The following is a 25,179-nucleotide window of genomic DNA, read 5'->3' on the forward strand; positions in this document are numbered from 1 at the left end:
ACCACTGTTTCTCCCCCTATCATTGATGGCAGTGGAAATTTCAACTTCATCTTCACTTTCAATATTATCATATGTCGCACCATATACAGGATTAATGGAAGAAGTGCTTGCTTTTTCTTTCAATAATTTCCAAAGGGCTTCTCTCACATTTTTTGGAGTCTTGGTGCAAGCAACAACATTGTCTTTCTTTGCCATCAAATGTTCTTTAGCCCTAGTAACTCCCCCTTTCATAATTTTCCCGCAATAGTTACAAACAGTTGTATTTAAATTTTCATCCAATGGATGACAATGTTTCTAGCCTGGATCACTTATGTGGAATGTTCTTGAAGTGTCCTATTCATAGGCCATTATGCTGGAAAACAAGAACATTTTTCTAAAAATAATTATATTAGGAGTGAAAAAGAAAAAGAAAGAGAAATAACAAGTAAAAAAATGACTTAAACAGTGGCGGCGGTCATCGATAGTGGCAACAGTCGACGACAGTGGGCAGTGGTGGCAGAGAGAAATAACTAGAGAAGTTGTGGTCGCTGTGGCAGAGTAGCAGTTGTCGCATAGATAAAAAAATGTGTTGGGGATGAAGATAGTTATAATTTTTTAAATGGACCCAAAATAAACCCAAATATCCCAATTTTAAGTAAGGTATGATTTTTAATTAGGGTTTCAGCCACACACCAAACAACACACAACATACAACACATTCTATATTTAAATTTTAATTAGGGTTTTATTAGATTAAAGTTGAAATGGGTCTTTGGTCCAAAGTCCAAAGTTGAAATGGGTGCACGCTTCTTCCTTATGCACAGCGTCACCGCAACTTCTCCTTCCTTATGAGCAACGCTACCTAACTCCTTCTTTTCCATGCTTCATCATCGTCAAAGCGTGCACTGCTGCTGCCATCGTCTTTTTCTCCTTTTTTTTATATTTCTGCTTTACGTTAGCACTCCAAGATGTCAAAAGCAATTGCCATGGGCTGCCATGAAAATCCGCTTCATCGCTGCCTTGTTGTGGTGGTGGTCATAAAATCCGTCACCACCTTCCACCATGGTGCCGCCATAACCGAAAACTGATAACACTGCATGCAACCAACTTGGACATGAAGTAGTGATATGCAAAAACAAAAATCAGGTTAAAGAGGTAAATGCTTAAGTTACTGATCAAGAAGAGGAAGATCAACTGTTTGTATCCACTTAGTTGGCTGGTTGAAAGTGGTTGCATCAACCACATGACACATGACAAGGAACTCTTCAAGGATTTGAGAATTACTGAAATTAAAAGGGTGAGGAATTGAAATGGTGAACACCTAGCTGTAAAAGGAAAAGGCATAGTAGTTATCACAAGCTATAAAGGTACAAAAATCATTACAAATGTTCTTTGTGTGCTAGAGATTGATCAAAATCTTTTGAGTGTTGGTCAATTGTTGGAAAAAAGGCAATAAAGTGATGTTTGAAAATAAACATTGCTTAATCAAAGATGTTGATGGCAGATATTTGTTTAAATTTGAAATGAAGGTCAAGAGTTTTGTTCTCAATCTAATGGAGGAGGAGCACGTGGCCTTTAAATCCAAAGAAAGTACCACTGAAATTTGGCACAAAAGACTCGGGCATTTTCTTAGAAATTGCAGCTCATTCACACTAATCTTTGTGGTCCTCGAAGAACACCATCATTAAATGGTAACCTTTATTTTATAGCCTTCATTGATGATCTAACAAGAATGTGTTGGATTTTCTTTTTGAAACAAAAATCAGAAGTTGTTGGTGTATTTATGAAATTCAAGGTCAGGGTGGAAAATGAAAGTGGTTGTACAATTCATATTTTAAGATCTGATAATGGCAAGGAGTACACTTCAGAAACTGTCAATCATTTTTGTGAGGAGGCAAGAATTGAGCATCAATTAACAACCCCATACACTCTACAACAAAATGGAGTTAGTGAGAGGAGAAATAGATTTATAATGGAAATGACATGTTGCATGCTTCATGAGAAGAATCTCCCAAAGAAATTTTGGGCAGAAGCAGCAAACACTATTATATTAATAAAATTGAATTCCAACAAAGGCAGTGAAAGATCAAACACCATTTGAAGCTTGGTATGGATACAAACCATCTCTAAAAATTCTTAAAGTGTTTGACTGCTTGTGTTTCACTTATATTCCACAGGTCAAACGTGACAAGCTTGACAAGAAGGCAACAACTGGCATTTTTATTGGCTATAGTACTGGTTCCCAGGCTTACGAGGTGTTTCAACCAGAAACTGGACGTATTATTATGAGCAAAGATATTTATTTTGTGGAAGATGAACAATGGAGTTGGGAAGACTCAAATAGGGCAAATCAAATTCCAAGTAAATCAAGGCATTTATCCACAGTCAACCCTTTAGAGCAACATGTAAATGAAGAATGACAGAATGAATTAACAAATGATACACCGATTAGAGGTACAAAATTACTCTATGATATATATCAGAGATGCAATGTGGATGTTTGTGAACCTGCTAGATACCATGATGCAAAACATGATAAACATTGGATGGCTACAATGAAGGAAGAGTTGTCAATGATTGAGAAAAAAAACTTGGGAGATGGTTGATAGACCACATGACAGGAAAATAATAGGAGTGAAGTGGGTATTTAAGACTAAGTTAAATCTTGATGGCTCAGTCAACAAGCTCAAAGCAAGGCTAGTAGTTAAGGGATATGCTCAAGTGTTTGGAATTGATTATTCAGATACATTTGCACCGGTTGTTAGGCTTGACACAATCAGATTGCTTCTCGCTCTCGCTGCTCAAAATAATTGGAAAGTGTTTCAGTTGGATGTCAAAACAGCATTCCTAAATGGATTTTTACAAGAAGAAATTTTTATTGAGCAACCTGAAGGATTTGTGGACAAAGGAAATGAAGTGTACTTACTAAAGAAGGCAATGTATGACCTGAAACAAGCTCCAAGGGTAATCTTGATCGACGCAAAATTTGATAGTTGTCGTTTTGCTGTCAAATTAATATGATTCTAGTATAAACTTGTCTAACACTAGAGAGATGATAGTATAATTCTGGCCAGATGACTCCAAGTCGTCTCCCAAGGAATCTAATAGTAAAATCAGTATATCAATGTTTAGAATCTATCTGCAAACAATAAAAGTTAACAATAACAATAATAATAAAAAGGGGTTGAGATAGTTATGCAAAAAATATAAAAGAGATTAAAATAAATAATAAAAAGAGGTTGATCCCCAAGTTCTTCCATCATTGAATTCTTCACAGGTTCTCTAAAGATTAATCCTTTATCAATCCTCCAACAGAGCTAAACCAAATTGAACATGCGTCGATCTAATTCAACTCAAACTCACCAGTAAAGCATGCGTCTACTGCTTTAATCAATACCCACTTTGTTCCATGTGTACACTCCACGGGAATGCTTATCTCTTCTCTCTTGAATCATGCGCCCAAGAAATTAATAAGAACAATGCGAACTAACTAAGGAACCAAAGTTTAAGATAAGGAAGACTCTCAATCATGCGTTCAAGTACAACCTCTCACAAAAACTAGTTTTCCAGGAGATTAGACTATTAAAACAACTGCTATAGAAATTTTTATTGACCAAAACCTCAGAGCTCAATGGGAAATTACAAAGGAATCAACCAAAAAGGTTTAGCCTTCCATGTGGAGGCAAAACAAAAGAATTACAAAGAAGAACAGAAACTAAGAAAACTCTATGAAGCTCTCTGATAGTTGTCGTTTTGCTGTCAAATTAATATGATTCTAGCGTAGACTTGTCTAACACTAGAGAGATAATAGTATAATTATGGACAAATGTCCCCAAGTCGTCTCCCAACGAATCCAATAGTAAAATCAGTTGATCAGGGTTTAAAATCTATCTGCAAGCAATAAAAGTTAGCAATAACAATAAAGATGAAAAGGGGGTTTGAGATAGTTGTGCAAAAAATATAAAAGAAATTAAAATAGCAAATAAAAAGCGGTTGATCCCAAGTTCTTCCACCATTGAATTCTTCACAGGTTCTCTAAAGATTAATCTTTTCTCAATCCTCCAACAGAGCTAAACCAGATTGAACATGCGCCGATTTGATTCAACTGAAACTTACTAGTAAAGCATGCGTCTACTAGTTTAATCAATACCCACTTTGTTCCATGCGTATACTCCATGGGAATGCTTACCTCCTCTCCCTTGAATCATGCGCCCAAGAAATTAATTAGAACAATGCGAACTAACTAAGAAACCAAAGTTTAAGATAAGGAAGACTCTCAATCATGCGTTCAAGTACAACCTCTCACAAAAACCAGTTTTCCAGGAGATTAGACAATAAAAACAACTGCTATAGAGAATTAAAAATCGAAACTTTTATTGGAACAAAACCTCAGAACTCAATGGGGAATTACAAAAGAATCAACCCAAAAGGTTTAGCTTTCCATGCGGAGGCAAAACAAAAGAATTATAAAGAAGAAAATAAACTAAGAAAACCCTATGAAGCTCTTTTTTCTCTCCTTGATGCTTGTGTCCTTTTATAGGCTTTTCTGCTCTAAGGATCTTGAGAGAATATTGTAGTTTATATTTTGTTAACCGTTTCCAAGTTTCTATCTTTCCAGAATTCTTGTATTTTGCAGAAGATTTGCTTCCAATTCTGTTTCTGAGATATTGTAGATTTTATTTTCTCTTTCTTCTCCTCAGAATTTGTTTTCTGTTTTGGTTCAAGAAGGAACTTGGACTTTTGCATATTTGACCCATTCACAAAGGTAGATGCTTCAAATAATTTACCCTAAAAACACAAAATTACCAAAGATAATAGTTAAGGCCCGAATAAACCCAATTATATGAATATTAATTAAAACAATGGATTTATTTATTATTATAGTCCAATAATCTATGATTAAGGCTATTGTGTGTGAATAAATATATACTCATCACTCTCTCTTTTCTCCTTGATGCTTGTGTCCTTTTATAGGCTTTTTGCTCCAAGGATCTTGTGAAAATATTGTAGTTTATATTTTGTTAACAGTTTCCAACTTTCCACAATTCTTGTATTTTGCAGAAGATTTGCTTCCAATTCTGTTTCTAAGATATTGTAGATTTTATTTTCTCTTTCTTCTCCTCAGAATTTGTTTCCTATTTTGGTTCAAGAAGCAACTTGAACTTTTGCATATTTGGTCCATTCACAAAGGTAGATGCTTCCTACGGATAATTTACTCTAAAAACACAAAATTAACAATAATAATAGTTAAGGCCCAAATAAACCTAATTATATGAATCTGAATTAAAACAATAGATTTATTTATTATTATAGTCCAATAATTCATTATTAAAGCTATTGAGTGTGAATAAATATATACTCATCAAACAAGCTCCAAGGGTCTGGTATAGTAGAATAAATGATCATCTAATTAGTCTAGGATTTGACAAAAGTTTATTTGAACTTACTCTATATGTCAAGCATGATGGTGCAGACATTATAATCATCTCTCTTTATGTAGATGATTTCTTAGTCACTGGAAATAATCTTAATCAGGTAAATTAATTCAAGTTAAACATGAAGAAGGTCTTTGAAATGACAGACATTGGCCTGATGACTAACTTTCTTAGGATGGAAATTAAGCAAAGTCAGAATGAAGTATTTATCTGTCAAAAGAAGTATGCAAAATAAATACTTAAAAAGTTTCGGATGGAAGATTGCAAGGCAATGGGCACTCCCATGAATCAAAAGAAGAAGCTGCTAAAAGAAGATGGATCTGCCAAAGTTGATGAAGTTGAATTCAGAAGCTTGATAGGATGTCTAATGTATTTGATAGCAACCAAACCTGACATTCTAAATGCAGTAAGCATTCTATCTAGACTCGTGCATTGCCCAAATCAGACTCACACGAGGGCTGCAAAGAGAGTCATCAAATACATCAAGGGAACTTGGAACTTTGGAGTTAAGTTCTTGAAGCATGGGGAGTTCAAGTTAACTGGTTTCTCTAAAAATGATTAGGGAGGTTCAATTGATGGCATAAAAAGTACATCTTGTTGAACATAGGCTTTGATGTCTCCAAATCCAAGTGGATTGCTTGAAGACTATGTTGTTGCTTGTGTGTGTGTTTTGTGTAATTTGAATTTGTTAATCCACTCATAGTTATGATCCAAGGTTGCTTTATTCAAGTTCTCTTGAAAAATATATGTTTTCTAAAGAAAGTGGAAAATCAACCTGTTGAACTGTCGTTTCAACCAGTTGTTTTACACTTAGTGTTTTTGAAATTGGTTGACCTTGTTGTCAAGCCAATTTAACTGATTGTTTCATATTTTCAATCGGTTGATTTTGAAAATCCTTAACAAAATTTAGTTAAACTGTTTTAATCTATTTTAATTGTTTTAAAACTGATTTGGCTCTTGCATTAAATGTTTTTAATAACTTATTGGAGTTTAAATAATCAGTTTTACGCTCCTGGTTGTTAGTGATTCAGATTATATCTTCCAAATCAGTTTTTCCAAGATTACTTCAAGCTTTGGATTCTTTCTAAGAGTGAAATAGGATTGTGTTGTACTCTTTCTGTTCAATCTATGATTGTACCAAGTGTTATCATTCTTTTTCTCTCTTGACTATTATATTTCTGTAAGAACTGGTGTTGTGCAGATCCAGAGGTTGTTCGAGATTTATGGTGTTGTTTGTCAAAGGTGGTGTGTATTCTTGAAGGGTTCAAGATCATCACTTTGGTGTGTGTTGTGTAATCAAGGTGTTTGATTGCTTAGTGGAATTCTTAGAGGTTTCTGAGAATTGGATGTAGCTCTTGATAAAGAATGAACCAGTATAAAACTTTCTGTGTTGATCTTTCTATCCCTTATCTCATTTAAATTTGTTCTTCTTTGATCTTAATAATTGCTAATAAAAACAACCGATTGATTTTCTGAAATCATATTAAACAGATTTTTTTTTGGCATAACTGATTTCTCCTTCATTGATTTCTCATTGGCTTTCAATCTACCTTCAACATTTGTGAAAATCTTTCATAAATAATTCACCCCCTTTTGTTTAAGGCCTACAGTTTTAACACATTTGTATATTGTTTTAGCCTTGAATCAGGGATGTTTTCATGAAGCTCAAAGAAGCAAGAAACAGTAGCTCAATCCATTGCTGAGGCAGAGTTTGTTGTTGCATCGACTACTGTGTAAGATCCTGACTGATCTAAATTTGGAGCATAAGCAAAGCACAAAGATTCTTGTTGATAACCAAGTTGCTATTGTAATCTCTAACAATCCAATTTTTCATGGCAAAACTAAGCACTTTAATATCAAGTTATTTGTTGTAAGAGAAGTGCAGAAGAATGGTGATGTGTCTCTTTGTTACTGTACAACTGAAAATCAAGTTGCAGATATCCTCACCAAACCATTGCCACTTAGTAAGTTCGAAAGCTTTAGGAAGAAACTTGGAGTTTGCAGCATCTAAACAATGAGGAGTGTTAAGTCACATGTTTAAATGTTGTTACTTATTCTTTTTCAGTTTTTTGATAATGTTTAACTTATTCAAAGTAGTGCCACTTGATTCTAGGAGTTAGTTATTTCTTTTCTTTGATCATGTATCTGATTTCTTTGCTTATTTTTAGGATACAATCCTTGTTTCAGTTATGTGAAAGGATCATGGATATTAGTATTTTAGCTTTGAAGTATTTTAAATAAATTGATTTCTTCCAAAGTTCAATTGTGTGCATTTGTGTGTGTTCTCTATAAACGCCAACATTAAGAAATCTTTTTAAACACCAATTTAGTTTTCAATCAAAAATGCTTTCAACCTTTAGCACAATTATGGAAATTGGACTCGCAGTTGCTGATACCTGAAGTGATGGAAAATACCCTTTGTTTGACCAACCTTCCTCTTGGTTTATATCGAATTAATGTCCCAGTGTATTTTTCCTCTGTCTCAAATAGGTGATCTAGGCCAAACCCACATTTTTTCAAGATTTTTCCATATTTCTGGATAAAGGTCCTTGTCAAATTTCCTAAGAGGATATTGATGTGACCAAACTTTACAATCCACAGCTTTGCCATATTTCAAAATGAACAAAGATATCTCACACCAACCTCTTCGTAACCAAATATCAAATAACGCTCATGTTATTTGAGCCAAGCTTGCACTAATATATGCAACATTAGATATCAAAGAAAATGAATCCATAGAACTTTGAGATATGTGCAACTGAATCAAAATGAAAATATTTCCATATTTATTGGAAGGACAACCCTTAGTTTCTAATGAATATGATGTGAGTGCCAATATTTATAGATTATTTTATTATTCTTCTCGCAATAATATTCTTAAATTCAAAATGTACAATCGTGTTAATCACCTCACTGTCACTCATGTGGTGTCTCAAGATTTCACTGTATGTTTCAACATGGAATATTGATTGTAAAAATGGCTTGCAAGGCGACCAAACTCAATAAAATAAAAATTGCTACTCTTCTCATCGAAGCACGTCATTTTTGCTTTATCAAAGGTAAGTGCAACATCAATTACTAGAAATCTCTGCTTAGAACTAAGATCAAGATTCACCACTACCTCATTCCACCCAATAACATAGGCTAAAGGATTCATCCTCATTCTTATGAAAGGATAAATATAGCTCATCCAAACACGGGCTTTCTTAATATTAGTTATAATACCAAATGCCACATCTTCACCACTTTTGTCAAACTAAGGTCTCTGAGCTCACTCAATCATCTACAAAACATTAAACATTTTTCTAAAAAGGTCTTTAGTTTTATTTGTATCTAATAGGGTTAAATATTCTTCAAATTTGAATCCACCAATTACTTCTCTTTCATTTTTTCTAGAAACTCATTAGTCATAACATACATATTACAACTAATTTGAGTTGAAGACACAAAATTCTCCAAATTTAGCCTCCTAAAATCCTCGATCAACTTTAGCTCTTTAATCATAATGTTGACACTTGTATCTTACGACTTTAAGCATCTACAACAACATTTGATTTCCTTGGATGGTCCTCATCTAAAAATCATAATCTTCAATACTCCATCCATTTTCTATGAAAAAAATTGTGCATCCTTCATTACTTGGTCTACTATCATCTAGCTTGCATTATGTACTCTCACTAACTGTGGAAAAGGAACCAATTGTATAACAATCCTACTTCATTTCTACTTAGCTACATCCAACTGTTGTGATATTCTTCCAAGTCGTTGATGCTTCACTTCGACATTCCAACAAGTCAAACAAACGAAGATGTATTGAGCCACCTTACTCTTTATGTTGAGTCATCAAAAGAACTTCTTCGATACATCTTAGTTATGTCTCATGAAAATTAATTTGTTCATAAAACTTTCATACTAGATCCTTTTCTCTAACTTCTTATTTATAGGTATAGAAATTCTATTGTGAACCTCAAAACTGCATTTACTTTCGTCATGAAATACTTAGTCTGTTTAGTACTTGACACACAATTAAATAATTTTAACAAAAGTGTATATATGCAACATTAAAATCTTAGGTTAGAGGTATCATTTATATTGTTAATGTTTAATAGATGAATTTGTGAAAAATATGTAAATAATTTATAATGTGTTTAGATAGACAACTTTAAAAAATTAATGCACTTTCAAATAAAATTGAAATTATTTTAGACAAAATATGTTGTTTGAGTAAAAACAAATTAAATTGTAAAACTTTACAAGAGTAATTGAATTTTAAAATTTTATTCTATTCTTAACTAAGATCATACATAATTGATTTGGTCTTTAAGGTGTCATCATTTCAACATATTTTTTTTATTGATGTTATAAATGTTTCACTTAAAATTTTAAATGTGAGTTTAGTCCCTCGAGGAAATTATTTTAAAAAAATATCAACAATATATTTTTTTATTGACTTTTGTCATTATTATTTTTTAATCGATATTTTAAAGGATTATTTTCTTTATTAACGACAACAGTATTTTTTTCATCAATAATTTATCATTATTTGCTATTGTTGATGGAAAATCTTTCAACCAATCTTAACAATGATTTTCCTTATCATTTTTAGTCATAAAATTTGTTTACCAAAACAAAATTATTAAATATAAATTAATTTTAAAAATAAAATAAATAAATATTTATTTTATTAACTAAATTATATATTAATTTATAAAAAAAAATTATTAGTATCTAATATAATTTTTATTATTAATAAAAATTTATAAACTAATTTTTAAATTGATATCTATTTACTTACCATTATTTTATCTATTATATAATTAATTAGATATCAATTTAAAAATTAGTTTATAAATTTTATTAATATTTAGGTACCAATATTTTTTTTCTATAAAATAATATATAATTTAATTAATATAATAATTAATTATTATTTTATCTTTCAAATTGTTTATATTTAATTAATTTCTTATAATAGAAAAAAGTCAAGAAAAAACTTTACAAACAATAACGTCATATAAATAACTTTGATGAGCGATATTAACTAGAAATAATTTTAAATAATATCAATATAAAATAAACTCTATAAAATAAATAAATCTTAAGTTCTAATATAAAATTCACAATAATATCAATTTAATAAACATAAAAAGAATAAATTAAAACACAGTGGATAGGGAAAAAAAGAAGAAATTATCTAACAAAATAGTATGAATGAAAAAAGTAAATTTATCATATTTTTAAATAAAATTAAATTTTAAGTATTTAGAATGTTTAATTTTTTATAATTAATTTTTTTATATAATAAATAAAATCAAAATTATAAAAAAATTATAAGAGAACCTAATAGTAAATACAAAGGCGTGATTGCGCTTATATTTTCGTTAATAATAATTATTAAAATAACAAAATGATTATTTAATTTAATATTGAAATTATAAAAATATGTACTTAATAAATAGTGATAGAAATAAATATTTTTTATTAACTTTTATAATATTATAATTATATAAAATTATTTTGTAGTTTTCTATTTATCATAGATAATAGTTCCTTACCTATTATATTACTAAATTAATAAAGTTTGTTGCTACTATAAAGGTAAAAGTAAAAAATGTACACAAAAGACTGTTACAAAAATATACTCTACATTATTAATTATCATTGTGATAATTTATTATATATCATTGAACTAAAAAGTTTGTTGTGTTTACAAAGATAAAATCATTAAAAGAATGTCAGTATTAATTATTATAGACAAAGAAAACATTATCAAATATTTATACTTTTTGAATATTAAATATTAAATGTTTTATCTACTCTTTCCAGTCTATTCATATATTTTTAACTTTAAAAATGTTTTAGCATAAAAAGTATAAAAATGATCTAAATAACACACAATTTGATTTTGATATTATTATTATTATAAAATGTCTACATTTTTGTTAATTAAAATTTATTTTAGATATTCAAAGCAATGGTTATAAAAGTTAATTACTTTCAATGATATAATAACACTAAATCAAAATCAAAATGAATTATAAGAAAAAAAATTATAATGAAATGAGGAGGTTTTTTTACAATAAGATAAAGAGGTAGCTGAAGAAAGAAAAATAAAATAAAGTAAAAACTATTTCCCTTAGTAACTGACAGTGCAATAATATATATATATATATATATATATATATATATATATTTCATAATATAGAGGGATATTTCTTCCTCTACTCTATTACATTGTTGAACCACTAGTCATTCATTCTAAAATGAAATATTTGAATTAATTATTGAGGTGACATGCACACAGACATTTAAAGAAGACACACACAAAGTTTTTAACTAGTGTCATCATTCTCAAAGCCTAAGCATAACCCTTTCCTATCAGATTGTAAACATTCATTATATTGCAGCACCACTACCACTTTTCTCTCCTTCACACTACCCTTTCTGCTCTTTCTCTTCCACTTTTCTGGTAACCTTTCCATCAAAACCCATTTTCTCATTCACAATCATTTTATTTTTTTTATCTTAATTTTTTATTATTTTTTTGTCTCTTGGGTGTTACATTGCATGCTTTCAATTTAAATTTTCAATTTTTAAGAATTTTCTGACTTGACACTATCTGGGTTCTTTTTGTTTCTTATTTTTTCTTTTGCTGGGTGGTTATTTTAGGAGTGTTTGGGTTAACTGTTTTGTGGATGATCCCAAGTTGATAGATTGTAAAGAGAGACATGGGAAGACTATTCTTGATCAATCTGGAAGGAAACTTCTATAGCTGCAAACACTGCCAAACACATTTTGCTCTTGACGGTGACATTATCTCCAAGGTTTTTAAATCTTTATTCCCTATTTTTCCTTTCCTTGAACTTCAATTTGATTTCTAATGTACAATTTTTTGACGATTTTGGGTTTTTACTAGATAACTAGTTGATATGTATGTAAGGTTTTTGTAGTTTGTTCCTTACTACTGGTTGACCAGTGGAAGAACATAGTGTGGTAAACTCAAGTGGGGAATAGAAGATATCAGTGAGATTATCACGCCCAATTAATATATTTTATCTAGGTGGGTTTATGAAACAGTGGCATTTCTGAACAGTGTCTGTGTCAAACAATGTTAATGGCACATGTAAATGAACAAGTACTGCTGATGGTTAAAAGTAGAACATCAACACGTATCTTGAAATTGGAAGCATATATAGATATTTTAGTATTTGGAAACCTTAGAAAGGAAATTCTTAAAATGTACTTTGTGCGGATTCCTAATTTTATTTTTTTTTGTGTTGATGTTTATGTGGTGTCACGTTTCATTTCATGTAAAGTGGCTTTTGTTTTTTGGTTGTGGTGGATGGAAATGTTATACTATGCTGTTGGGTTGATAAATTATCCTTGTGTTAGCTGTGGAAGGATGTGCTATTTTGGACTAATTATAAATGTGTTTTGAGAGAGAGTGGTAAAGTATCAGTCTTTAGTAGTTCTTCTATTTTAGTGTGGGATTTTGTTAGTTCGAAACTGTAATGGCATGGAACAGATTTTCTTGCATAGATGAATATCTTGATTCAATGATGATATAGTTGTATTCCTTTTTAGGACAATTGTAATTGGTACAGCCATGTAAACGAATTATATAGTTTTATTTGTAATTTTTCATACAAGATATGGCAATAAATAAATGAATCAAAAAACCACAATGTACAAATTTGAGGATGAAATGTTTGAAAGACCTCTTCAAATAGACTATATATCTTTAAAGACTTCTAAAATTGACCCTTTGATGGAATTTCCTAATTTAACTCTGCATTTATATTTGAATGATCCTGCTCTTAGTCCTAGGGAACATGGTAAAATCTTTTTTTTTTCATTTAACATCCCTATCTGAACTTGTTTAACAATGGATTTTGCCTCTATCAATGAATTCAAATATCATAAATCAAGATTTATTTGCCAACTATGTTTTGATCTGAGTCTATTTAAGCATTGGTATATGATGCCTTCACTTGAAACTTCTAGAGCATTAAGATTATTCTCTCCCTGATTCTGTTATACATTTTGCAAAATCATTTTGCTAAGAAAAGTTTTGGGAAAGATTAGAATAGTTGCTGTTCCAACTTCCCTTTGTTGCCACTATGTAGTTTCTTTTATCCACTACCGTGGTCCTCTAGTGTCACACATAAGGCTTTGTCTTAGACTACTCTGGTACCGTTGTAGGTAAACTTGAAGGGAAAAGAGAATCACTTTAGGTTTTGTTGATTTATTGCTTGTTGCTTCGGGAGGCATTCAGGTGCCAAAATGTATTTGAATCCTTGATTATACAGTGGATTTTGCAAACTAAATGTATGATTAAAATTTGGAACTTGTATAGAATCTAACCCCACTTTTCTTCTCTTAGTCTTTCCATTGCAGGCATGGGAAAGCTTATCTTTTTGATAAAGTGTAAGTGTTATTGGACTTCCTCACTACCACATGAACATAAGCATTTGTTGGTGTGGATGTAGAACCTTTATTCCTTTAGGATTCTTGTGCCAATATGCATATAGCCAATATACTTATGAATTATGGCTCAAGTAGCATAGCCCCCTCTTTTACTGCCAATAAAATTTCCTCTCTATAAAAAATTGAAAGCTACTTTGTTGTGGAATTTGTGACATTTTTGACAAAAACATATACTTGTTTCCAAATCTTGAATGCACCAATACTGCAATTGCACCGGATGAAAATTGAAAAATTAAGATCAGTATTAGAAGTTGTTTGCTGTATATGAATGCTTAAAATAACATGTTAATCCATGTTATGACAGTGTGAATGTCACAATTGGTGAGAAAGAAGAACGGATGATGATCACCGGATTGCACACTGTTGTTGACATATTCTGTGTTGTTTGTGGGTCCATTGTTGGATGGAAATATGTAAGAACTGGTTTCTAAAGCTCATGTTTTGCAATTTACTTTTTGCTCATCAAAACGCCATTGTATTGGGAAACTTTTGTTGTGAATATGTTTTACTTTATTTCATTTTAGGAGGTTGCTCATGAGAAGACTCAGAAGTACAAAGAGGGAAAGTTTATCCTTGAAAGGTAACCAGTTAGTTAATCTATATTTAGGCACACTCTACAACTGTGATTGAAGAGCAACATTAAAAACACATAAGAAACTGCATTTAAACTGTGTACTTTTAAAAAAAAAATTCCTTAGTTCAGATTTTGATGGAAAGTGCTTTATTATTTGAGTAGGTATAAGGTATTGGGACCTGATGGAAGCCTCTACATGGCAGCTCGTGAAGCTCGTGCTGCATTGAGTGATGCTGATGATGTTTGAAAATTTGCTCATTCCATCTTTAAATTGTACATTCTTCCTCACCTTAGAAATACTATATTTGCAATGCACATCTCAGAGCTTGTGAAAGTTAAGTTAACAAATCAATGGCTTCCACCATTCCAAGAATGATTTACTGTTTCTTGGAGAACACGTTTCATAAAAGAGGAATTTAGTTTTTTTTAGAAATTTAAAGTTGGTAAAATATATTTTCTAGAACAGAAATCATGTTTCCCTGAGGTGGTTTTGGACCAAGTTTCTCAAAAGAATATTTTCATGAAAAATGTAAGAATGTAACTTTTTATATTTAGTACATATTTTTCAAAAACCAAAACCCAAATACAAATAATTGAATTTGTTAAGAATTGAAATGATGATACCCTTTAGTTTACGTGTATTTGTCATTAGTATTGAGCAAATAATTTAAATGTTGTAATTTTTTTGTAATTAAACAATTTTAATGTTGAAATATGTTAGTATAGTAGATTGTAGTTAAATAAAATGAAAGAAAAAAAATCATATAGTTTTATAAAAAAAAATAGTTTTTTTCTAAAAGCAAAATATAATCTATTTAAAATATAAATGAAATTATTTAAAAATAAACAAAAATTATAAAAGTTGTGATGATTATTGTAGCAATTGTTTGGAAGTTGAAACAAAAAGTTGATCGACAGCAGCTCCCGTAACATATGGGGCCGCTTCTTCCTGCACGTTCAACCCTATTCCAAAATTGTCCTTCTTAGAAAGAAAAGGTAAAATATATGAAGTTTATGGTGTAATGCACTTTATATTTTCTTTTATATAATTTGATATTTTTTTTAAATTAAGGATTAACTTTCTAATTATATAATTTAAAAGTATTTTTCAAATTTAGGATTAGTTTCTAAATTACATAATTTATAAAAAAAAATTAATATAAAATTAACATTCAGATATGTAATCCAAAATATATCTAAATTATATAATCTAGTGTGTGATTATATAATTCAGAATATATATATATATATATATATTTTATTTTTTAAATTATTTTCAGATTTTATAAATTTGAAAAACATTAGAAAATATCTTTTGAATTATAGTGACAAATCAATAAAAAAAAGAGTGAGATCCTTGGAGGTTTCGGGATGAGATAAAATGAAAGAAGAAAGATGGTAAAAAGGGTATGTGAGATTTTAAAGATTAATTTATTTGTTTATTGAAAAATAAAAAATATTTTCACATTTAATATGAGTGTCGCAATAATATATGGAGGTGCAGGAAGAAGCAGCCAACATATGGATATGCGGTCTTGCAGAAATTGGGCTGACCCTGTGGAGGGATAAAAAATCTCATCATTTTTTTTCTTTCACAATATAAAAGACAAGAACATATGTATATTCCTACATAAATTCAACAATATATGTACCTAATTTTTACTTTTAGATTTATTTTATTTTCATATCTTTAAATTTAAAATATAATTATTTTTAAATGTATCACATTTATTTTGAATTTATAAACTAATTTGACTAACCTAAGTTCTCCGTAAATATTTTAAATGAACTTATTTTAAAAGTTTTTAATTTATTATAAACTATCGGCTAGTTTAGCTAATTTCTAACTTGTAACCTATATAATCTGCTTCTATTATTACCTCTTATATTTCAATACATTTTTTATTACTTTTAATTATTTTTATCTATTATTACTCATTTAAACTTTATAGAAACACTTAGTTATTTTAATTTATATATGTATACATATATAAGAGGGTGATAATTTTATAAATAAAATAAACTGTACATTTAAATCTGGTTTATCGGTTTAAAAAATTGCATCGGGAATCTGAATTCAATCCAATCACAGAATTTAGTTGTCTTGATATTCAGTTTATTTGTTTTTTCAATTTTCTATTTAAGTTTTAGAATTATTTTCAAAAAACAAATAAATGACAACTATTTTTTAATACTAAAATAATGAATTTAGAGATATTTCATTAAATTATAAATGAAAGTATTTAATAAAATTTAATAAAAATAAATTGCAAAATAATTATATAAAAATTAAATTACCAAAATATCCCTTTTTTCTTTTACATAGACGGAATCGATTACACTCGTAATGCCTATCATTTCTTTACAAACACTTTTTGGCAACTATTTTACTTGGTATAATAATAGAATGAATGGGATTTTTTTTATAAATTATGTAAAAAATTTAAACATCCAAAATTTAGTTCCTGAAATGCGGAAATCAATCAATGTTTCTACAATTAAATTCCAGAAGTTTTGAGTTCACGAAATATTTCCACTAGGAGGTGAAAATTATAGGTGTCTCTCTCCCACTACTTTGTACTTAATAAAAGAAAACAACAAAACCTTCTTCCTTGTATGCTAGCTATAAAGTAAAAGTTGCACCAATCTAGATATCTTAGACATCTATATGTGATTATTCTCCAAGATCAACTCAAATGTTTATGTGACTTGTAGGTGGAACTAATTCCATATGGGTTTAATGGGTTGAATTTTTTTCACGATAAAGATAGATTCTTTAATAAATCGTATAATCAAATTGTCTTAACTAAAATGTTTGATTACAATAATATTCACATATGTTATAACTCTTTTATTTCAGATATTAACTTAAAGATTGCATAAATAAAGCTCACAAGAATATAACTTCATAATGTAAAGAATTACAGTTGTTTATCATTCAATTCAAAAGATTTGACGCTTTAACAACTTGACTAGATGCTCATTGTGACTCTTGTATTTTCAATAAGACCACTTTAATAACTTAAATTGCGTGACTTGTCTTTTTTCGTTTTTCACCTTCAATATTTTTATATAGCTTTCCAAATATATCATTTGATACTTGAATTGGTTAATTTTAGATTTTGCAATATCTTCGTATCTTCATCTTTTTGGTGATAGATGCTCTAAACAGAAAGTTTGGATTTGCAATCTTTTAATTTATTTTTGGTTTGAACAGGTTTAAGAAACTAATTTGAAAGTATTTACAATATGGATTAGTACAAACAAATTAAAACATAATCAGAATTTTTTTTTTCTGTTTCACATAATATGTGATACTAAAAACTGAGTACTTGATATATTTAATTATTCAATTCATTTCTATTTTTAAAAAAATAGAGACATTCACAACATATCAGAGCTTATAAAATAGGTTTAAGATACATAATTCTAAAAGAGATAGTTAATATATTTTTTAAAAAAAATATTATAAATATCTTTTTGTTCAAAAATTTGCAAATAAAATATTTTGTTTTCAGATATTATTTTACTTTGATTAAATATGGTTTTAGCAAGCATATATATTATAAAGATTTCATTTTTTATAATTAATTTTTAAATAAAATATGTTACATGTTTAATTAGTTCATCATACCATCTAGATAAACATTCTATCAGATCGTCCGTCATGAATCAAAGTTGTACTTTTTTATATTTTTTTTAACAAAATAAAAATTTTCATGTTAGGCATCATTATGCAACTTGACATATCAGTTATGTTGACACCTCAACTAACAACAATCATTTGTCATCACATGAAAAAAATATATTATTAAAAAAGAAAAATAAAGAAAATACAAAAATATGGGAGACTATACCAAAACTCATATGTAAACAAAAATGATACATAGGTAGACTATATCTAATCATAAAGAATCCTAAGAACACACTAGATGGTAGCCTATTATACCAATGAAAATATTTTCTATGAATAAATCCTAAATTATTCAACTTATCAGCACACGCATTTCCTTTACGAAAAAATATGAGTAACCCTAAACCTAATTTTCCCACAGTAATTAAGACAAGTATTTCATCGATTACGAAGCATTAAATGAGCATCAGTCCTAACAGTAAACGCAACACAAACCAAAGCAGAATCACATTCTAGCCAGACATTAGTAAGCCCCATCTTTTGAGCTTCCTCCATAGCATATATAACCCCATAAAACTCAGCAACCAGAACAATATGAATTTCAAGAAACACAGATAAAGCTCCAATAAATTCTCAATAGTCCCACGGAAAATATCTCCACAAGTAGTTAGACCAAAATATCCTCTAGCAGCCCCATCAGTGTTAATTTTAACCCAGTTTGGTGAAGGAAACCTTCATCTATTAGGAAGATGACGAAAAACTTTACAGCAAGTGCACCGTTTTGTCAGAAGTAATAATCTTCCCTAAGGACGAATATTGATCCCACAAGGAACAATGAATTATCAAGTACAATAATCACTAAATATAGAACAAAACAATTAAAAGTGTGTTGAAAGTGGTTGTGTTGGCGATGATCAATAAGAAAACAGACAAAGAATTGGTTGTTTCAAGTTGGAAAAATAGGGATTAGGTTTCCTCTTTCTCACTCTCATGTATTTTGATTGGCATGTCAATATTAAGTTCTTTGATTGAAATTGATGGTCGTATAAAAAATCATTTATATCGATTCCTTGCATATAAAATCCTTGAGAATGTTCCCTAACTATCTATCCCTCGCATAATTATAAGAACAACTTAGAACGAAGCTCAGACGTTTAATAGCAATTAGCATTTCAAGTCTATTCCTAGCACCACTCAAATATGTTAAGTATTGTAATTTAGGTCAGATTTAAGATTATCAATTTGTCACATAAAATTTTAAGTAAAATAGCAATACCAATAATCAATCAAGAACTGAATATTTTAATATAAGATATCACTTCAATCCCAAAGGGTAAAATTAGCCACGCATACTTCTAGCACCTTTCATTCTCCCAATTGGGTTACAATTCACTCTATGGTGTTTTCCTCTCAATTTGACTCACTAGGGTTGAGCCTCTAGCCCCCTATTTAACCTAATTTTTTAGGGTTAGGTTACTTCTTGTGTCGCATTAATGGGCTGAGTGATAAAACATAAAAAAAAAGCTCAATCTTTCTCTACATCTTTTTCCATTTTGGGACCTTCCAGCTTTCTCTTTTTAACTCAAATTATTCTCCTTTACTCCAAATCTTCAATCCTCCCTACAAATATGCAATTAACACCAAATTTAGGAATAAAATGATCTTATTCAAATAAAGCTCATAAAAGATGTAAAAAAGTATAAATTCATAAATTAGGGATTATTTTATATGTAAATTAGTAATAAATCCTCATAAGTGCCTATATTTTAATATGAAATATTACTGAAATTAGACACTTATCACATTCTTCATTGAAACTTTAGACGAATTTCCCACTAGACGAGTTAAATCTTTAATAACCGAAGGACTATCATCACTCTTAATAAAAGAGAGAAGATCATCCTTATTAGAGAAATGAGAAGTAATTAGATTAGATTTTTATTGAATTCTTTTTGTAATTATTTCTATTAGTGTAATTAGAATTTTTATTGTAATTATTTGTTACTAAAATTTCTTGTTGGATGAATAAACCTAACTAGTTGATGACCATATTAATTTTATATTCATAGTATAAGTAGTCATTTACAAACTGAAAGTTTTTACTTATTGGTAAATTAAGAGTAATTTTTTATAACTAAAGTAGAGAAATTTTAATAAAAAAAGGATAAAAGGAGTAGTTTTAAATCTTTTCATTCCTCCTTTATTCATCTCTTTCATTTTATATTAAAATATAGTCAACATAAAAAGTTATGTAGAACTTTTAATTTATCCAACTACTTTGAAATATATTATTTATATTATTTTAATTTCTAAATGATTTTATGAAACAAATTGGTCTACGGAAATATCAATTTTTCAATCGTTTAATTTTACCAATTTTTTCAATTGAGTATAAAGCTTATTAAAAGAATAAAAGTTTCTAAGAAGAGTAAATTACATTGTTCCTATTGAGAGACATTAATTAGTATTACAATAATTATCCTCTTATGTTAAAAACAAACAATTTAATTATCAATGTTAAAGTAAATTATATTTTTTTCTCCTAAAACACTTGTGTGCTATATCATACTCACTTCATGTTAAAATATATAGTTTAGTGCAATTAACTTAGCCTCAATAAGAATATTCTTTAAAATATTTTTAATTAAACTATATACTTAAATATTTTTAACTTACCAAGTTATCCTTTACCCACTTATCACGTGCTTGCTACATCAATGTTGCTTTTCTTTTCTTTTGTGAGGAGTTCCAAGCAAAGTAAATGCTTTAAAATTCACAATATAACTAAATTAAATTTGTTGTTAATAGTAAACAAAGGCTTGAAAACATATTTAAGGAAGAAATTTTTTTGATAATAATTATTTTAGCAAAGCTTTAACAAAAAGTTAAAAATAAAATAAAAAAATCGACATAAGTTTGATCTAGTTTTAATGTTTTTGTGTTTTTTTTTAATTTTATATGATAAATGTCTAACATAAATTTTGGGTATAATTATCTTTTTTTTCCTACATTTATGTTCAATATTCAATTTGCTACATGATTATTAAAAAATTTAATTTGGTTTCAACGTTTTTAAAATATATTTAAGTTGGTTTCTTTTATTAATTTTAGATTAACAACGTTAAGTGTTTTTGATGTGACATAGATAAGTGTAAACATAAATTATGATTTGTTGTATATGCAACCTTACTCCTCCTCAATTGTCCCTTCGCTCCCACCATCTCCCTCACTTGCTTCCCTCCCCAACTCGCCTCCACGCTATGCGTCCTCACCACCGTCAAGAGCCTTTGCAACATCTTCGTCATCTCCCTCTCCCACCTTAAGAACCTCACCCACCTCACTCTCTCCAACCTCACCATCAAAGCTTTCACTCCCTACGTTCTCCTCTCTCACATCTCCAACCTCCAAACTCTCACCATTTCCCACGCCAAGTGCATCATATAATTGGGTGTGCATCAATAATAATACCCCAAAAACACTATTTCGTCTCTTCGAAAATCGTCAATCCACGTTCTCCATTGGATACCGGAGCCGATTAGGATGACAATACAAACACGAAAGAATTCACCAATACTAACACTAGCTTTTACATTTTTTTTTTGCATTGAACCTAATATTACTTCTTCTAACTCCATGAGGTGGTTAGTCTCCCTGAACCCTTTAGGTGAAAACCCTAAATTTCCTCTCTAGTGTTTCCTCTTTCGTTTATGTACTCTGTTGTTTTTGTTGCTACCATTACCAGATCCCATTACTTGCTCTCCAAATTTATCTTTAAAAGGTAATGTTTTGATTTCATTATAGAAACTTTCTGTTAGATCTTGCAATCAATTTCTTGATTTCTTGTGAAGTAAAATGATTGTGAAGAAGGGTTAAGGGGAAAAAAGGTGTAGAGCGGCTTGGTGGTGGATGGCATTGAGAGTGAGATACTTTGGCGAAGGAAGAGATTTGCAAAACGGGATTATCGCACTTTCTTCATGTGTACAATAGATCAAGACCTACGTTTGTAATTGTTTGTACCACATCATAAATCCTTATTGTTGTAAGTCCAAAGTCAACCGAAAGAACTAAGTTAAATAAATTTTAAAAATTGTTAGGACCAAATAATTTTTTTTTGTAATAACTACTATAGGAAATTGAATATTATCTCTAAATATAGAAAAAAAATATATCTAAATTTTATTATAAAAATATATATATAAAAAAGAGGGTGCACAATTTTTTATATAAAAACGAACCACCTCCTAGTATTTACAGTTTTTTTTAAAAAGAAACGTAATCTACTCTTTTAAAAATCTATCTCACATATACATTTTAAGAATAAATTTGAATATAAAATGTGCTTAATAAGCTATTTTTAAATTACTTACATGGAAAAAAAAAACTTCTAAACAACTTTAAGATTTTTTTTTTCACATAAAATTAATTACCGGCACATCTAAAGAAATTGAAATTCTGATTCACAGAAATGTTTTATAAAAATAAAAAATGAACTTTTTTTAAAATATTTTTATTTGAAGAAAATAATTTTAAGATTATAAAGCTAAGTAATAATTGATCTCACTAAGTTATAAGTTCATTTGAACAACACAAAAATATTTAATAATAAGTTAGAAGTTCATTCATTGACTTAACAACCAAAGATTAAGTTAGCAGTTGCTAATTAATTAATAGGTTAATTCAGCTCATTACATCCTTAATGTGAAATAACATAATTGCAAAAACATTTTGAAGTGAAAAAAAAAAAGAGTTATGATGGTGATGAAACCTTGCAGTGAGTGGGGGCAGTGATTCAGTGATGATGGTTGAGCAGTTGAGAGGCATTCATAAATGCTATTTGCAAACTTAATAAACAATCATCTATGTCTTGCAAATGGGACCCTCAGAATCAGAGAGGAGCGTCTTCCTCCAATCCAAATTTGAACCGCACGATTTACGAGGACCCATCTTCTCTCTCTCCCATCACCACCCTCTGATCCCTCTTTTCTACATCTCGAGGAATCCAACAGCCCACGTTTCATCTTTGACCCATCACCATTTTTCAAATGCCCCACTCCCCCATCTTACCTTCTTACCCCCCAACTTTGAATCCCACACAATTAACCTATTTCAATTTTGAATCATTCTACATCACACCAACATTAAATTATTCATGCACTCCATTTTTTATATTTCTTGGGTCATAGCATTGGTGCTACATGTGGTCATGTACATTGGAGAATGTCTTTGTCCATTTTGTTTACCTTGTATATAATACAATAAACCAAGTCTTCTTTTATCACCCTATTATATTGTACCCTTATATATATATATATATATATATATATATATATTAAAAATTAATTTAAATTTACCTCTATTTTATAATAATCCAATTTTATAAATCATTATCAAGTTTACTTATGTAGTACATAATCATTAGGTCTACATTACATTATATAGTAGGAGTTGGAGACCTCTCCCATTCAACTTTGTTATTGTTTGTGGGGGAAAAGATGAGCACCCAAAAAAAGAATGGAGTCATTGAATTCATATGCATTTTCATTTCATGGTTTGAAATGGAAGAATGTGTTGTGGGCACTTAGCACATTTATAGCCAAAATACCAACTAATTGCCTGATGCTTAGTGAAGAAATGGCAACAAGGACACATGTAATTGACATTCACACTTTTTGATGCTATTACAAACATGACAGAATTTATGTTTTTGTTCTCTTCTTTTTATTTTTCACTTTTTGGTTCATAGCTGCATGCATCACTCTTTCTTCTTTCTGAGAACTCATTCTATCTTGCAGTCTATGTGTTTCAAATTAAAAGAGTCATTGCTATCCAATAATAAAAACAAAAAACTGGTCATTAATCAAGTAGTTTGGCACAACCACTAAGAAAAGGGTATAAGATACCTAAACAAATCAATCTCACCCTACCTTTCATTAACAAGTTTGGTACCTTAATTATACAAAAAATTACTTCATCTAAATTCTTAATAATAGAGATACTTTTTTCATAATTATTACTTACTCAATTGTAACATCTTTTTTAGCCCATTTTCTGTGTCTTAGTTTTATAATTTTACTCTTTTTTTGGCATCTCTTGTTATTTGCAGTGTGAATAATGTTATTGTTACATTAGTGTTTATCATTTTTTTTTCCATAACTTATTTTTTTCTATTTTTCATTGCATCAACAGTTTAGTCGAACTTTTTCTCTTTTTGTTTTCTTACTTTATTTTTATTCATTAATAGAATTAGTTATAAACTTTTGTCGGAGTAAAATTTTTTATTTACATATTATTATTGGAGAAATTTTTTGAAAGTTCTAAGAAAATGTATGTTTTTTTTATATTAATTTGCGTTCAGACAGTTTAATCTAAGTCAACATTCATATTATTCTTTGTTTTTTGTCTATTTTTGAAAGAAATTTTGTTTTGTATTTTATATGTTTAAGAGCGTATTAATTATCACCCTTTTAAGAATATTTCCCGCACTTATTATTATTAAAAATGATGGTAAAACTCGTATTAAAAATTCAAAAAATATTTTAAATATAAATGAATATATTAATTATATTTATCTTCTTAAAGAAATAGATACGAAAAGAAAAGATTCTTAAAAACGTGTATAATTATAATCTTTCTTATAAGATGTAAAGAGCATTGTTTTTGTTTGGTAACATTTCTTCCATTAATTAAATAATAATAATCTTTAGATAACATTTTTCTTCTTTGAAGACACGGGGTGTCTGTAATTGCTCATTGAATTTAATTTTCTACCAAATTATCCCAATACAACTATCATAATTAATATCATAAATTTAAAATTTGAGTCTCATAAAACACTTCATTAAAACATGTTAGGCATTATATTAAGACCCAAAAACATGAAAATAAAAAATAAATTTTTAATTTATGAATTGGAGATGAAGCATTTTGCGTTTAATTTTCTACCATTTCAAACAAATTTTCTGGAGTGGCAGCATTGTCATTAGCCTCAAAACCAGTGGACAAACTTTAGTAATAAAGCAAAAATAGAATTAAAGCAAAATGTTTTAATAAAAGGCATTAATTGTGTCAGC

General features: G+C 29.2%; 2 protein-coding genes across 2 annotated transcripts; both read left to right on the forward strand.

The window, feature by feature from the left end:
* Positions 1–5,667: 5,667 nt before the first annotated feature.
* On the forward strand, positions 5,668–5,976 carry LOC137824566 (uncharacterized mitochondrial protein AtMg00810-like). Its single transcript, XM_068630234.1, has one exon. It carries the CDS (start codon positions 5,668–5,670, stop codon positions 5,974–5,976), a length of 309 nt encoding a protein of 102 aa, XP_068486335.1.
* Positions 5,977–11,740: 5,764 nt separating this feature from the next.
* Positions 11,741–14,839, forward strand: LOC137823382 (protein yippee-like). Its single transcript, XM_068628488.1, has 6 exons — positions 11,741–11,883; positions 12,084–12,238; positions 13,798–13,841; positions 14,206–14,314; positions 14,426–14,481; positions 14,638–14,839. Exons 2-6 carry the CDS (start codon positions 12,143–12,145, stop codon positions 14,720–14,722), a joined length of 390 nt encoding a protein of 129 aa, XP_068484589.1. The 5' UTR covers positions 11,741–11,883; positions 12,084–12,142; the 3' UTR covers positions 14,723–14,839.
* The last annotated feature ends 10,340 nt before the right edge of the window (positions 14,840–25,179 follow it).

The sequence above is a fragment of the Phaseolus vulgaris genome, chromosome 8 (genome assembly GCF_000499845.2).
Source record: "Phaseolus vulgaris cultivar G19833 chromosome 8, P. vulgaris v2.0, whole genome shotgun sequence".
Lineage (NCBI taxonomy): Eukaryota > Viridiplantae > Streptophyta > Magnoliopsida > Fabales > Fabaceae > Phaseolus > Phaseolus vulgaris.